General features: G+C 43.4%; 1 protein-coding gene across 2 annotated transcripts in view; it reads right to left on the bottom strand.

The window, feature by feature from the left end:
* Positions 1–1,855: 1,855 nt before the first annotated feature.
* Positions 1,856–17,500, bottom strand: part of KCMF1 (potassium channel modulatory factor 1) — a 112,520-nt gene continuing 96,875 nt past the window's right edge. For both annotated transcript variants that reach the window (XM_043984015.1, XM_043984016.1), the window contains exons 4-7: positions 15,019–15,120; positions 9,956–10,130; positions 5,488–5,770; positions 1,856–2,480 (exon numbers count right to left, since the gene is read on the bottom strand). In XM_043984015.1, coding sequence (XP_043839950.1) covers positions 2,219–2,480; positions 5,488–5,770; positions 9,956–10,130; positions 15,019–15,120 — 822 coding nt within the window. In that variant the 3' untranslated portion in view covers positions 1,856–2,218. The remainder of the gene's footprint in view (positions 2,481–5,487; positions 5,771–9,955; positions 10,131–15,018; positions 15,121–17,500) is intronic.

The raw sequence follows: 17,500 nt of genomic DNA on the forward strand, positions 1-17,500 counted from the left end.
CTTAAAACACATTCCATTTATCCTGGAAAGGCAGGAGATGAGACATTTGTAAAATGTTTGCTTAAAAATGATCTAAGGAATGTCATGTCACCTTTGGATATTCTGAAATGTTCAATCATCACCGAGACTGTCCTCAACAGACTTAACAAAAAATGGGTTTTCCATTTCCCAAGCAATATCTGAGGAAAAAAGAGGTAAATAGTATTAAGTTTCTACTTTGCACACCAGAAGGAATTCGTTCCCAAAAAACCAAGATTGCTCGGTTTAGGGTGAAGGGGAAAAACTACGTAGGCTGTAGAGTTGAGCAGTCAGATTAGTTCACCAACACCAAAGAAATCCAACTGAAGAACAGTCTTGAAAATGCTTTATTGAACTGCGTGTCTTATTGTAATGTGCAGATGTGTTTGAAAAGACTACAGCTTGAAAATTGTTTTTGAAAATCCTCAACAATCAATAAAAAAATCCCTACTGGGGTTAATTGCTAGGATAACCAGAGGCCTAGTGTAAAATTTTTCCTTTAAAACTTTTTTTTTTGTTGTTGCAGAGACTAAAGAAAACAAACCTATCATTATGTGGAAATCACTGGAACCTGAAACTTTAGGAAAATGAAAATGAAACCAACCCTTTTTTTTTTGGGGGGGGGGACACATGTGCGGATGACCTTTTTGGGTTGCTTTAGATTAACATACACGTCACAGTTCTCTTAAGAACACCAGTGGGTATTCAAGTCTGTAATTTAATTCTAAAATGTGAGTCATTACAGAAATGGAAGGACACAGAAAAAGAAGGCAAGTAAAGGATGGCAAGAGGAGAGAAGGGGAGAAAGGGGAACTGGAAGAGACATGATTATGGATACACCTCGTTGTAAATTTCTCAGAAGCTGTGCGGAACTTTGTTTTAATGTCCTAAATTTACATTCCAAAAAGATTCCTTCCCCATCCCTGTTGACCCCACCACCCCTATCCCACTGCTGTCCCTGCCTCAGGTATAGTATGAAAGTCTATGCACAACCCCACCCCCCAAAAAAACGCTGTACATTTTCTCCTTTTTTTTTTTTTACATAGAGGATTAATAATGTAGGCATGTAGGTGGCATGATTCAATGAAAAGGCTTTTACTTTTTATGCCAGAAAACCCCAATAAATAAAAGGTGCTAAAGTTAGCATTAAGAATTCAGTTGTAATATATTGACAGAGTCTGGGAAGTCAAAGTCTCCAGCCCCCCTGGTACTGACAAGTCTTCGCCAACTAGAAGCAAATACATAAATAACTCAGAAGATGATTGAAAAGGTGAGGCTTTTAAAAAACTAACACAACATAATCCAGGTTAACTTTGTTGAACAGTGAATAAACGAATTCATCTACACCCGAATAAAACATGTTTAACAATTGAAAAAACTTTAAACAACCACAAGAGAAAGTAAAAACGTGAAACAAACATGAACAGGATTTGATTCTGAGGGCACACAGACGGCCTTGCAGCAGATTTCGACAGTAGCTTTACTGTGGTGTCTTCTCGGATGTATTAAAGAGGCTGAACTCCACGTGGGCAGCCAAGCAGACCAGTCCCCCAGGGCGAGGGGCTTCACCCTGCAAAGGGCCCACTCCACTGTATAGCTGGCATCACGTGCTCGAGGCACAGAAAGGAAGGGGGTGCTTCAGTCAGACGGTGGGACATTATTCAAAAGCTACTCCGTGGCTACAAACGGCTAGCGCACACTCACTGTTGGGTCACGTAACCTTTGAATAATGTTGGGGAAAGCTTTGGGTCTCATATAGTTTTACTCCTTGTATTTAAGTTTTTAAATGACAAGGTCACTAGAACTCATGCACGCTGCAAAAAACCTCATGCAGTAGTTAAGGTAAACCATCCAAGCAGTTTTTATTCATTAATATTCATAAATACACACAGCAGCTTCATTAGAGATTTCAATTTTCCTCTTCAGTTTGAATGTGGAGTATTAGGAGCCTTTTGCATGTCAAGGTACAGGAAGCAGGATCACCCCTGCACTGCTACCTACATTTACCTGCTAGAAGTAAAAATTAGTTAAGTGGAAATGATTATCATATATATTTTTTCTCTCTTCCTTTTGAATGTACACAATGTAACAAGAGTGACAGACCTGAAATTACAATCACCAAAACAAACCCAAGATAGTTGTTGTCCACTTTCATTGGCAAATACAGCACAGAGGACACTGTCTGCGGTTTGGGGTGTCATCAAAGAGGAGGTGCTGGAGGCTCATTTCCTTTATTACTCTCTTTTAAATTTAGGTTTTCTAAAGCAACATCTAAAGGCATAATATCTACACAGCCCATAGCACCAAAATCGGCAATTTCCCCCCGTTCATCCTCATCAGAGGAGGAACTTTCTTCACGCATCAAAGTGGACAGGAGAAGCTCTTGGACAAACAGGCTACGGTCTGCCCGCTCACTTTCCATTGACTGACGCTCTGTTTCGGACATCTTAGGATCATTTAACCTGCAGGGTGGCAAAAGAAAACAGAACTGATCAAAGTCAGTTGGTGACGGGCCACGTCCAAAGGTCCTAAGAGGGGGGCCACGAGGCAGTGCCACGTCCATGTCCCTCTGCCCAAAGCTGCCCAATTCCCTGCCCAACAGCTTCTCATCACAGGCACCTAATTCTTTTCTTCGGTAGGTTGGAAATCTGTGCTCTAACAAGGGTTCAAGTGGTAAAAGGAGGGACACCCTGGAGCTGAAACTTTTGGCTTACTCTGATTTCCTGAAATTAGAATCTGCCGCAGGGCCTGAAAGACCATGTGAGAATCAGCTGCTCCAGCAGGTCCTACCCAAGTGGACAGGCTGGACGCTTGCCTTAAGTGTCTGAGGACAAGACTAGAGAAGGTCAGAGGTTGCTCAGGAGGATGGCAACAGGTTGATGCCACTCTCAACCACAACATCTTCTACCGTGCTCTCCAGAGTCCCTGTCGCGTCCTTGCGGGGAGTGCCCATACAAAGAGAGAACCTTAGAGCTCCTAAGTACTGAACAGAAACAAGCCTGGGGCCTCAATTTGCACAAATTAACCCACTTCCCTCCTATGTTGGGAAAGAAGTCTCTGTACTTAGCATGGTTCCAAAAAAAAATTAGGCCATGAAAAAGTAAACATGTTTTTATGGAAAGCAGGATTTGCAGGAATAGCACCTGAAATGCATCCACTGGCAACTGAAAGGCTATGAAAAATATCCTCCATGATACTTTTTTTTTTGGTGGGGCAATGAGGGTTAAGTGACTTGCCCAGGGTCACACAGCTACATGATACATTATTTAAATAGAGGAGTATTTCCCCCAGACATTTTTTTTTTCCCTGACGCCCTCACCACCCATTTCCTTTTGTTTCTTTGCCACTAAAAACCCAACTTTCAATATTTGAATACATTTCTTTCCCTACAGGAGGAGGGAGCGGAAGGCAAGATCTCCCAGGTTTCTTGCTCATAGCTAAGAGCCTGTCCACCTCTTAGGCAGGGATCTGACTTCTTCAGTTTTGGCTCCAAAGAAACAAAGGGAAAGAGGAGGAAAAGAGTATTGGAAAAGGGAGTCATGGGGAAAGTGGAGTGGGAGAATGAGGAGGAAGGGGCAGCACAGATTTTTCCACTACCCCCAGAACAACAAAGAGCAGTTTTTGTTTCCGAGGTGCTTTTAGTGACTTCCCCTGTGAAGGCCAGAAAAGTCGGACAACACCAGAGGCAGGACCCACCAAACAGCTAGTGTCTGTTCTAGAGCTGAAGACACGGGAGCCCTAGCGGCATTAGGGAGAAGGAAGACTGGTATTACATGCCAGCACCTGACTGCCTAAAAGGCCAGGCTCTGTCTTGAAGCCTGAGGGCTATGTGTTCCCTATGGGGTTCTGGGTAATTTCTGGTACCCCCCCCCCAATGTTGGCAAAAGCCTGTACACGAAAGGTGATCAATAATGAACCCAATTAAAAAGCTTTTGGAGCAGTGGAAAGCACAGCAGACATACTGTTAAGGCACACTGGGTCTTAAGAATGTATGCTAGGGGGGGCAGCTAGGTGGCAAAGTGGATAGAGCACCGGCCCTGGAGTCAGGAGGACCTGAGTTCAAAACCAGTCTCAGACACTTGACACTTACTAGCTGTGTGACCCTGGGCAAGTCACTTAACCCCCATTGCCTCCCCCCTCCCCAAAAAAAACCCAAAAAGCAAACTAGTGTGCTACGCTCCTTGGGGAGAGTAATTCCCAGATTTCAGAAGACATCAAAGCTGTTGCTGGTGGGCAGGAGAGTGAGGTCCAAGGCCCTGGCAAGGAAGCTACATCTTTAGGCCTCCTAGGTGAATACACACCTAAGGAAGCAACCCTGAGATAGGGTCCTAAAAGGCACAACGAGCTCTGCTTCAGGAGGTAATGGCGGCCCTCACTTGGGCTCCTCCATAAACTGACGGTTTACCTGAGAAAAGAATCTAAACAGGGGTTCATGTTGGCTAAATGAATCTCCATCCACTGCTTCCCTTTACAAGGGAAGAGAACAGGCCCCCTGGAATAAGGCAAGGACCCGAGGGTGGCCACTACTTTAAACACACAGCTCATCATTTCACTTTTTCTCCCTTCCCTGTATTCTTCTGAAAATCACCCACTGTGTGACTTGACTTGAGTCCAGAAGTTAGACAATCCACCCGTAGCCACACAAAACTCATTTCAGCTGCAAATAAGACGTCTTTGTAACGCTGGTTGGGTTGTCTGCCATCGCTCACTCCTATGGACCCTGTGGTTTCTTATCTATCCATGCTGACAAGTTAAGTCTCAGCTAAGCAGTGCCTACATTCTAAGTTTCTTTGGAAAACCCTTTCATAGCAGGGAAGGTCTAGACCATTCATGCAACATTTATGTTACAGTCTCAGCAGAATGAAAGATAATGGGAAAGCGATGTGAAATAGGTGCTTGTTATTACCTGTGTATGTACTATTGTGAAAAATAAACTTTTTGAACAATAAACTACACCCAGATGAGATGCAATTGATACTGAAAAACACTTTCAAAGTAACTACCTGGCCAAGCCTACTTTAAGGAGGCAGCATGGAACAGTGAAAAGGACCGTAGGTTTGTGGGGCAGAAGACCTTGATTGGTGAGCTCTGCAGAATGCTACCCCTAGCCCTCCCTGCCCCAGTGTTCTCTCTAAAATGAGACCATGATACCTGTATGAGCAATCAATGTGATCCTAATGATATGAACCACAGTGTATGCAAAGGGCTTTGGAAGCTCTGTAGCCCCAAAGAAAGACAAGCTCCATTCGTTGTTGAACCAGCCTATTCAGCAAGCAGCCAGGCCTAAACGGCCGAGGTGATTGAGAGAAACACCAAACACATAACTTGCTCTAAGGAGCCACAGGCTTCACGACAGATCCGAATGTGAGTTCAGATGTAGGGTGGAAGGGCAAAGTTAATTTAAGGTAAATACTGAAAAGCTTCCAATTTCTAAATGAAATCAAAGCAGAATGACAAAGAATTAGCTACCTCGTAAGAAGAAACTGGGAGTTCTGAATAGTTTGCTGACTGTTTTCTGTATTTGTCGTGTTGGTTGTTGCTGTCGATTGTGTAATTGTAGTGGTGACGCTGCTGGCATTAGTGCGCCTGGTTGCATTACGGGCTGTCTCCAGCTGCTGCCGTGCTGCCTGTGCGTGCTGTCGTTCTAGCTGCAGCTGCATCTGGAGCTGTTGTAACTGAGAAGCTGAGGGGCCAGAAGAATTGAGTTGTCCTCCCGCAGAACGTCTCACTCCTGATAACTGAGATAAAAGCTCTGCCAACAGAAATGGAGAAATGCTGTAATCCAGGCCACTTACGTGGGCACAAAACAAACGCGCCATAACTGAGGAAAACCTCAATAAAACACGTCAACATCCAATCCAGAGCTGCTTGGCTAAAGGCACACTGGTAATTCAGAGCCAACCGTGCCCCTGTTTTAGTGACTCGTCATTTTGATTACTCGTGGCACACATGACGGAGGCTTCCTCTTGTTACTCAGCACTTCTGGGCTGTCTCTCCATCCCACTAAGGGACCCAGACTCAGGGGATGTGAACTCAATAATACCCAAAGTAAAAGTTGGAAAGAACGGTTGAGAACAGTGGTTCTCCGTCTGTGAATCACAGGGGAAGGAGAAGGAACAGGGCACCACAAGGGGGCCTCAAACCCACATGCACAGCAAGAGTTTTCACTTGGTTTTTCAGTGTAAACAAAATCTCCAGTGACTTGAATAGACCCAATAAGCAAACATACTTCCTGTTGCTTGTCTCGTACAAATATCTACTATTTTCCAAATGCACATATATAGATATATCTACTTCCATATCTACAGTTTCAGTAAAAATTCATTTAAGAATATTCCTGAATTCATAGTAGTTTTTCTTTTAATCAATTATTTGAATTCTTAGTAAATAGATACTCAAAGCACAACTAGAATTAGGCAGAGGTCCAATAAAATCTCTTGATGTTAAACCTTTTTAAGTTTGAAAAGGGTGGAAACCCCTTAATGAAAGCTTATTTTGTTAAAGCAACAGACCCACCAGAAATGGCTTTTCTGATTCCCCACCATTTTGATCTGTGTATACTAATGATTTTCCCCTGTAGAAAAACAAACAAGTTGGGCACATAAAAGGAATGTTTTACTTTTAAGTTTTTTAAAAAATCTATCAATATCTTTTGTCTTCACATAGCTTAGCATAGTGCCCTGCACACAGTAGGTGCTTGCTGACGACTTTCAGATTCTTTGCTTCTAGAGCTGAACCCCACTGTCTCCCAGGGGGGTGCTAGAGGTCACAGCTGGAATGCTGGGAAAAAGGACATGGAGAAGGTGAAGCCTGGCCACACGAAGGTGGCTAAGATAGTGACATGGAAAGAGGGACTAAGAGGGACTTAGAGAAGAGAAAATACAAGGAGCCATGACTGTGCTCGGCTCTCAGCCAGCTCACACCTGCTAGAAACAATCAGCACACTCTACAAATCATGGCTTGAGTTACTGTTTGTTTGACTGCTTCAACTTAAAGGGACGGGGATGATGCTCATGACACTCCAGATTAACCTTAAAAAAAAAAACCCTTAAAAGCGGGTTTTGTGGACATTTTTTCTCCCTGAAGAGCCGGCTGTTAACCTTCACTAGCCCACTGCTGATTGTTCTTTTCAGTTAGCCGAAGGGTTCTCCTACAGAAGAGGAGAAACATTGCTCTGTATAGAAACAGAAGACCAAAGGGAGACAAATTTGGGCTCAACATTAAGATGAATTTTTCCAACAACCACAAGAGCACAAAACCAAAATGGGCTGTCTAGGGGGAAGTGAACTCACTCACTGGAGGTCATTGGAAGGGACTTTACAGGACCTTCTTGTTGGCATAGAGAAGATTCCTGTTTCCCTCACCCAGTTCCTTACCTTGATTGCTGACTCGGGACATTATTTACTGCTGCCCTGATACCTGATTTGCCTTGCCCACTTTATCCTGGCTTACATGCTGTCTTTCTGCCCCTTCTGTCACTGGCCTTGGCCTCAGGGCACATGTGTTACCGCAAGCTTCTCTAGATCACAGAACCCTAGCGTTGGACAGAACTCCTTAGAAAGCCATCTAATGCAGCCCTGGCAAAATAGCCTGGTGCTGACTAATTCACACTCAGGTGCAAACACCTCAAAATCAGGACTATAAACATGCTAGCTGACCCAGGCTTGTGTTCCTCAGGCCCTCAATCACAGAGGAAGCTGCTTCATTTGAGCGGGGTTTCCCCTAATTATAACAGAATTCTGCAGGGAGGGGAGGGAATTTACCACCACTCCAGAATTCTGACTGACCTAAAGGTAGCAAAGAATCATCAGCTAATTAGCACTAGCTAATCTGACTCCTTTTCCATTTCTAGAAGTAATGGGAAACAGAAGTATTTGTCAAATCTGCTGCTTGTCCAAGGCAAAAGAAGCCTATCCTGTAAAATCTTGGTAGAAATATGGCCCAGGCAGGTTTTCTGCTCCTTTTCAGGGGTCCCAGGGCCTGGCATCTTTGGTCTCCTCTTGGTTGCTCTCACTCTTGTCTCCTTTCATTGTGTCAATACAGAACCAGTCCTGTGGCAACGCCCACTTCAGCCAATGACCTCGAAGGCTGCTGCAAAGTGCCAATGAGACTATGGCTTGAAAGAGCTTCATCTGCTCTGATTTTCAGAGCCCTCCTTCTGCTGGGATGGCTCACCTTTCACTTTCTTGCTGCTCTCGACAAGCACTAGTCACCTATTCTTCACTCAAGTAAATGAATGAAAGAGAGGGGATTCAGTGGGGATTCACTAGGTAAGCTAGGTGATGAAGTGGACAGAGCAGTGGAACCACACTCAGGAGACCTGAGTTCAAATACTGCTTCAGACATATACTAGCCGTGTGACCCTGGGCAAGTCATTTTACCTCTGTCCCTCTCAACTTTTGCACCTGGATCCCAGCCCTGGACATCTCTACTTAGGTGTCCTGTTGGCATCTCAAATTAAATGGGTCCAGAATTGAACTTCTCTCCCTCTCACAACTCCATACTCTCCTCCAAGTGCCCCATCATCCACCTGGCAACCTGCCAATAGTTCCTGCCTCTTTCTCTTCCCTGCCCTGCATTGCACCCTCTCTTCTACTCACATTAGTTCTACTTCTGGAATCACTCACAGAGAGAGCCACACTAGTACAGGATGTCCACAGCCCCTGCCTGGAATATTCTAATATCCTCCTAATTATTCCCCTCGTTAGTAATTTTCCCTTCTTTAATTAAAAGATCACAAAACCATCAAATAACTCTCCCAAAGGCACAGACCTCAGGACCTTGCGCTCCTCAAATATCTTCAGTGGCTCCTGTTGCTTTTAGGACCAGACACAAGCTCCTCAGCCTCCAATCCGGGGCCTCCACAATATGCCTCCCTGCTCTCCTCTTTGTGTTTTATTTCACATGGCTCTGCGTCACATTCTTTATATCCCAGCCAAATGGGGCCATTCCCCGCCCCATCCACCCTCTCTCCAGCTTCCCCCTGAGGAGCCTTCATCTTCCTTTAAGTCCCAATTTAGGGATCCTCCTGCATCGATGTTAAACATCTGTACTTACCTCTTTAGTGTCTAGGAGCTCTTTAAGGGCAGGAACTATTATTTCTTTTTAAATCAAAACCCTTTTTTTCCCCACACAAAGGCACTGCAGCCAACAGAAGCAAGAAGAGTCTGCCATCAGAGAGCTCCCATTTGCTGCAGCAAACTTTCACTCAAACCCATTCCCTCAACAGGACAGCCCGGTTCTAAACAAAAATTATTTACAGTCACTGCAAATTGCAGTTTGGAGTTTAAAGCAGAATTATAGGCTCTGGGATAGTGAGCAAAGGGGGACTAATGATGAATTTGGTGTCTTCAGATTCTTTCACTTATGTTTTCCTAAGCTACCAGAAGATACATTTTCCAGGACCTTGAGTTTTTACAAGATCCGCCTGTGATTTTACCCAAAGACTAACATGTTCTCATCTGACTTTCATATAAGAAAAGATTCATTTCTTAGTCCTTTACCCCTTTAGGGCATAAGAACACAAGAGAAAACCATCAAAAGTCACTCATTTGTTTTATTATTTATTCAGTGCTTGGGGGAAAAAAAGCTATGATTCATGTTATCTATTGCCAACTTTTAACATTTTAAGGATTTTTAAACATTTTAAATTAAATTAAATTTAAAATTTTTATACTGAGAGCTGGTAGCTGTTTGATGGACAGGGCACAAAACCATACATAAGGGGTGGCTAGGTGGCCCAGTGGATAAAGCACCAGCCCTGGATTCAGGAGTACCTGAGTTCAAATCCAGCCTCAGACACTTGATACTTACTAGCTGTGTGACCCTGGGCAAGTCACTTAACCCCCATTGCCCCGCAAAACAAAACCATACATAAAGAACCAAAATTTCACAAGGCAGAAATTTTCTTTATGAGGCAAATACAAAAAGGTCTTACCAGCGATAGGATCCATGGCTTCCCTATTGCTTGGAGAATATGAACTCTGCGAAGAAGAAAGCCCGCCAGTAGAACTGCTAGTAAAGTGCATGTTTGATCTACGGGCCCGAGGACCTCCTAGTCCCCGGCCAGGGTGAAACATTCTACGTACATGTCGAACACCACTCGATTCATCGTAACCCACAAGTTAAGAAAATAAACCAAATGACTTGGGAAAATCAATACAAGCATAGCCTTTGTTAGGTGGGCAAACAGATTTTTCTAAAATGCCTCTCGGCTCTTCGATGAAACCTCCTGTCTCTCAGTTACCACTCAAATGGAGAACAAGCCAGGCTGCCTGGATTCTGCTTGAAAAGAGTGGAAGATTAGCATTCGAATACAGGACCACCTCCTGCCCTCTGGAGAGACTTTTAGCAGCCTCCCAGAAGGAAGCCAAGAAGGTGGCTGGCCAGCAGAGGCTAGTCTCTTTCCTAAGACATGTCTAACTCTCACCTCTACTCCCAGACAACGGTATGAAAAATAAAGCAGAGACGCCGGGGAGAAATGACAGCCAACAGTAGAGGAGGGCCCACTACTTACTAAAAGTCTATTTTCTAATTCTTTAGTTTAGGTGTGTGGGACAGTTCAGTCCAGGAGCAGGTAACTCTAGCCCTACCCTGGTTTCCCCTGAAGACATTAGTAGAAAGACTCTTCATGGATTTGGGCAAACCCTTTTAACTTCCCCGGGCAGAAGGGTTTTCATCTATCAAATGAGAGAGTTGGACTGACTGTATCACCTCAAAGGTTCCTTGACCTTGTGGCATTTAACATAAGCTGAAAAGCCCCCAGCACCATATTCTCTCCGAGGGAGAGACCATGGCCCCAAGCAGAGTTCAGAAAGCCTACATTACTTACTCTGGCCTAAGAGGAGAACGAGCACCAAGAGATAGCAGATCCAGGTCAAGAGGGTGTTCCAAGATGGTGCCAGCCCTCATGTTCTTGGTTTTTATCCTTTTGATAGAGGTGTGTCACTACACAATGAACAAAGCTAATTGGCTAGTCTCATTCAGTTCCATTGGTGGGTGTGACTTTGAGGGTGATCCATATTAAAATGAGCTCTACAGATGACATCAGGATGGTGTTTCCCAAAAAGCTCTCCCCAAGGTGCTCAAGGCAAAGTCCATTATCTAGGGTGGTATAATCTCATCAGTTCACTGAACCAGGCACAAAGAGTCTATCTCCATTTCTATAGTATGCCCTGCACTTGATTAAAACTTCCTCCTAAGAATTTGACCTCTTTAAAGTAGGGGTGGGGGGAAGAAGAGAAAAGTGACTAAAACTGGGTCCCCCCAAGAAATCCATATATTTTTTTTTTTTGCAGGGCAATGAGGGTTAAGTGACTTGCCCAGGGCCACACAGCTAGTAAGTGTCAAGTGTCTGAGGCCGGAATTGAACTCAGGTACTCCTGAATCCAGGGCCGGTGCTTTACCACTGCGCCACCTAGCTGCCCCGAAATCCATTATTAATATTTTCTCACAACTATTACATGAATTTGTACTAAGAGGTTTTAAAGAAGGATAACTGTAAGGCTCATAAATTCACCCTCATCCTCTGGTTACATGTCTGTGAACAGAAAACCATGATCTCTAATTTCCCCTTAAGTTAGGAGAAAACTCCAGGAAAGAACAAAACTGAAACTTGGAATTGGACAAGATCACAGGATTAGATTTGGACCTTGAAAGGATTCAGAATTCATCTCATATTTTACGGAGAAGGAAACTGAGGCCCAGAGAGACTGTGACTTGCCTAAGGTCACCTAGGGTCACATAGGTAGTAAGTGGCAGAGCCAAGGTTTATATTCAGGTCTGAACCCCAAAACGCTATTGTTTCCACCAGACCATACTACTCTTTCCCTGCCTGGTACCTACATCAAAAGTTGACAAAATAAAACCCGGACCCCCTGTTTTCCAGAGCTAAGACCCAGCAAGCAAGCTGTGCCCGGAGCTTGGCAAAACAACAATCCTTTGCCATCACCCTCTGGTCTAGTGACATAATTCAGCAGGTGTTCTATGATCAAAGACACACACTGGACAAAGTCCTGCAATGAATCAAACTTCTCATTTCAAAATGGGAATGTTTTGAATTAACCCATAGACAAACCTCAAGAGCTTCACCTCACCCTCTCCCACTGTCATCTGCATCTCTAGGGCACACACTCCTCCTTGCTTCTATGTCAGGAATTGTTATTATCCCCTACTACTCCTAGCCTCTCCACTCCACTCCCATTGTCTTGTCTGTAATTGTTTTTTCACAGACACCATCAATATGAATTCTGAGTGCCTCTCTCCTTCTGCTGAAAGAATCAACCAGTAAGAGTGTGATGGGTAATCCTTAGCCCTTCAGCTCTTCCTTTCCGTGGTATTGGATTCTCAAGTGATGCAGCTTTGACTCACTCCAGTGAGAAAATAATGAGATTTGGCAGATACTCAAAGGCCCACCTGGAGATTAATCTAAACTGATTGAATTAAGTGAGACTAACTGACTTGGCTTTTGTTTTTCCAACTGATTATTTGATTAAATTCTATAAAGTATTTCCTTGGTAAATTGATTACCACGACAAATGTAAATTAATTCTAGAAGTACTATTTTTTAAAATAAGCTTTTAAAAAGTTATTATTTGGAATTATTGCATATTGTACATTATATTCTGAGTCAAAGAAAATTCACATTTTTTGCAATCATTATTGTCCTCAATTTTTAAATCCCTATGAGACTTGGATTATGGGAATTTACCATTTGAGACATTAATTAACTTCATTCATGAGAGGAACACATACAAGAGCAGGCATTAAATGCTCACAGAAGAGGAGACACATATGAAGTCCCGGTACTGCACTGACTTGGGAAGGGCCAAGAGAACGGCTATTGGCAATAGTTGAGGTTGGCTTCTTTTGGCTCCATTTCCCCACCATATTGTACAGATGGCTGGAAGTTTTCATCTCACCCATCTCATTTTGCACCTGGCTTCTATTCCCCCTCCAATATGCCTGATGCCATGGATGTCTCAATCCCATGCATCTGATTAAGTCTGAATCAGTTTCCTTCAATATGTTGGGTGGCATGGACATATATTCCATCCATCTATTTGAAGCCTGGCATACTGCATGGGCTGTATATATTGCTCAAGTGTGGGAATGCTCATCTCCCATCACTTCTCTATTCTAATTATCTCAGATGTCATGATGGACACAATGTTGGATTTGGCCTTGACATCTGCTACCAATTATATTAGATTCTTTAATTTCTCATAATGGCACGAGGATAATTAGGCAGATGATGAAAAAAGTGATGAAAGAAGATTTTTTAAAAAATTCTTTTCTTAATTAATATCACAATTGTCTTCTCAATTTATTCCCCACAGGGGAAACGTGGCAATATTAAGTTTTAGAGGATGTTTCAATTTTTGTTTTTATCATATGTTTCAGGCATAACAACTAGACAATAATCGTAAAATCTTTAAAAAATATTCTGAATTTCCTTAGCTATGTTTTTGAGAACTCTCATTGTTTGATTTGATCATTGGCCAAGCTATTTAAAGTTGTGTTAAGCTCAGTTTTGTAGGAAACTTTCCCAGCTGATTACCAGCATCTCAAACACCTGAGGGACTTTACAAATGCATCTGAAACTCTACAGCTGAGACTTGTTAGTTGATCTTCAGCATCCACACCTGAAAAACTTCCCTTCCACAACCACACCCAGAGGACTCTGAGAAAAGATTTCCAAAGACTTAAATGGACATTTTCCTGTTTACCTTTTCCCCGTTGTATACACTGTTTATAATGTCCACTTACTAAAGGGGGGTAGCCCTTTCTGTTTTTTCTGTTTGTAATGTCCTCCTGCTAAAAAGGAAGTGCCCCCTTTAGCCTTTGTTAACTCAATTTCTTTTATATCTTTTCATTCCCTTTACATTGTTAGTCATAAGTATCTGTAATGTTATTGCTTCATTAAGGAAACAATGTTTCTTAACGAAGGGGGGAGGAGAACGTGAGAAAATAATGGGATTTGGCAGATACTCAATGGCCCACCTGGAGATTACTCTAAACTGATTGAATTAAGTGAGACTGACTGACTTGGCTGATTAGCCAACTTAAAGTTAATTAGATTGTAACCTCACCTGACTGGCTCTTAAGAAGTTATTGTTCTCAGAAGCTAACTCAACTGGAGACACCTTCAAGTCCAGTGAACAATGGATTTGGATGATACCTGCCAATCAGCTTGAAGCAGTGTGTAAGGACCGCCCATGCTCCAGACCTATAAAAAGCTTCCACTCAGTTTGAGGAGTTCATGGTTGAAGCAGGCTCATAGCAGAGGACTTGAGGAAGAACTCGACCAGGCTGGAACCCTATTTCCTTAATTTTCTGAACTCCATGTGTTCTCTTTTTCCTAGTACCTGGTATGCTTTAATAAATGCTTAATGCCCAAAGACTGGTGCTAAAGCTTGTAATCTAAGGCAACCACACATTTAGATTTCAAACATCACACTCCTTTCCTCCCCTCGACTCAGTTTCCTTCCCCTTTGCCATACTTGGGTCTGGCCTCCTTCTGCATGCTTGGAATTCCTGACAGTCTGGTTTCCAGGGCCATGAAATAACTGAGGTGTTACTGTGGAACTGGCTGTCTAGGACCAGACAGGAGACTCTGGTTTTAATAAAATGTACCAGTTATAACAGAGTTGTTGTTTTTTAATCACACAGAGAAGATAATTTTTCAAAGAACTAAAACGTTGACAGAGTCTTGGTTAATGAATGATATAGGACCCCACCATATGCAGTGACTAGATAAGGCCCTACCTATATGTGACATGCCATCTGATTTCTGAGTAATATTAAAGAGGACTCATATACACAGAAGTCCATTTTTAAGTGAGTTTTGCCCTTTCTTTCCATTGTGAATAAGCAGAGTTTGGATATTTGGTCTTTTCTCTCACTTGCCTTTTAGACAATCAAGCACATGTTAGTAGCTAGAGCCAAGAGCGACACATGCAATTCCTTCCTTTTTTTTCTTGCTGGCACATAAAAGGATATTAAATCTCTAGGGGCTCTGTGTTCAAGTGTGAGATGAGCTGCAAAGTCATCTGTGACATGATTAGGATCTCCGCCAGGTAATGCCGCACAGATTGGACAAATCTGCAATGAAAGCCAGAAGAACAGGTTTAGTAAATGGCTATTTACCAACAGACACAGGCGACAATGAGAACTGAGATGTGACTAGATACCAGCTAGTCATTAATAATCGCATCACCACTTAGGAAACACAAATACAACAGAAAGTACAACTGCCACATCCCAAGGCAGTGTTCTAGCTTACTGCTGGCACTGCTGGTTTCAGATAAGCTTGGGTATGAAGAAGGGTAGGCTTAAATTCTTGTGCAGACCAATAATAAAACTGTGAAAATGGAAAAATGGTCCTTGGGTTACAGTCTTAGACAGGGGCTTCAGTCAGATACCTGCTAGACACACCCGCCTACATAGCTATTTGCAGATCCCAGAAAGCATCTACTCATAGATTTACCCATTCACATTTGATGGTTTCCATCCCAGCAAGGTCAGAGCTAGGCCCACAGCCCCTCCCCAGAGAGTAATTGCACAGCCCTGGACAAGAAGCCAGGTATTAAAATGTGAATGTGAGGTCTGAAGTCTTTTCAACATAGGGAGGGAAAACAAGTAAGGTTTTCCCAGGGGAAAGGAAAACACATATACAAAAAGACACTGTAAATTCCTGTAGGGTAAATAAGATGAACTGAACCCATATAAGTGACAACAGCAGTTAAGAAAATGGTCTTCTGAGAGGAAAAGACACATAGGAGAAGTTCATCTAAGGTACAAGAACTCCGGGGTCAGCCCACGATAAAGAATCTATGATCAAAAGGCAAGGAGCTTAGAATCCAAATCTCTCTGACACAGCATGAGGCCGAGGAATGAGGGCCTGAGGGAAAAGTTAGAGAAGAAAAAAGGATCTAAAAGCTACAGCCTAGAGGGGATACCCACTGAGTTGTTGGTAGAAGAGGGATTTCAACAGAAAGGGAATTCACTCCTCCAGAAACCCAGAAGGGTGTTGAGGGTTTATAGCAACAACACGGCCTTTAAAAGGATGGGAAAAACAGGGTGAATATGCAGAGCCGAACCCACAGGTAAGTCTCCTGCTCACTGCAATAAGCTCCAGAATATTATAATGCCTTTTTTTTTTTGGGGGGGGGGGGGAGGCGGTGGGGCAATGAGGGTTAACTGACTTGCCCAGGGTCACACAGCTAGTAAGTGTTAAGTGTCTGAGGCCGGATGTGAACTCAGGTACTCCTGAATCCAGGGCTGGTGCTCTATCCACTGCACCATCTAGCTGCCCCCCACCCCCGCTTCAGTTTTAAACCTCCAATCCTATGAGTTAATCGTATTTACAAATGAAGAAACCGAGGCTCCAAGAAGTTAGACAGAAGCTAGGAAGTATTGGAGGCAGGGTTCAAATCACTGGAGAGAGACTGTATCACATTGGGGCTCATCACTGGAGGCTGTCCGCAATATGACAGGGCTTAAAGATGGAAGGGGGCTCAGAAACCACCTGGTCTAACCTGCTTATTTTACAGAAAAGGAAGCTCAAATCTCTGGAAGCCTACAGACAGCACAGGGCAGGATTCAGTTTCACTTCAATGCAACAAGTGTAGTCTATTGTGTGCAGAGCTTTGGGCGGGTAGGTAGCACCATAGTGCATAGAGCACCAGGCCCAGAGTCAGGAAGAATCATCATCCTGAGTTCAAATCTGACCTCAGACTGTGTGATCCTGGGTAAATCACTTCACCCTATTTTTCTCAGTTTCCTCATCTATAAAATGAGCTAGAGACGGAAATGGCAAAATACACCAGTATCTTTGCCAAGAAAACCCCAAATGGGTCACCAAGAGTCAGACATGACTCCACCAGGCAGTTAGTCCCATGGGATTAGAATTCAGGACCAAGACTAGGGATGGATATATCTGTGCAGAAATTTTCTCACTGTTCTCTGTGTCTCCCACAATGTCTAACCCAGGGATAAGGACATGACAGGCGATCAGGGCTTGCTAGGGAATCAAAAGTTTAAGTGTCTGGACTTTCAGCTTCCTTATAACTCAGATTTCCATTAACTTTCTGATCCATTTTCAAAAACTGCTATGATTCCCCTCATTCTGTTTTCTCCAGGTCAGGCCCAGGGCTTTACACATGTCAGCAGCAGAGGTCACGCTTGGCATCTTCTCCCATCTGTCTCATTCCTTCCCTCCCTCCCCCTTAAGAAACAGTGCTTGTGAGGTGTTTGAAGGAAGCAGCTGCATAATGTAATCCAAGGGTCAGTCATTTTTCAGAAGTGCTAGGCTAACATGTTGGTCACCATTCTGGAGGATGGGGATAATAAAGGGGCCCATGTGGTGTAGAAACAGCAGCTTCTAAACACCAACAGGCTGGAGCGCCTGTCCATGTGCAGTGGACAAAGTATGTCCATAAATGTTTATCTTTCTGAAAAAAGAAAGCCAAGCGGTAAAGCA

The sequence above is a fragment of the Dromiciops gliroides genome, chromosome 2 (assembly GCF_019393635.1).
Source record: "Dromiciops gliroides isolate mDroGli1 chromosome 2, mDroGli1.pri, whole genome shotgun sequence".
Taxonomy (NCBI): domain Eukaryota; kingdom Metazoa; phylum Chordata; class Mammalia; order Microbiotheria; family Microbiotheriidae; genus Dromiciops; species Dromiciops gliroides.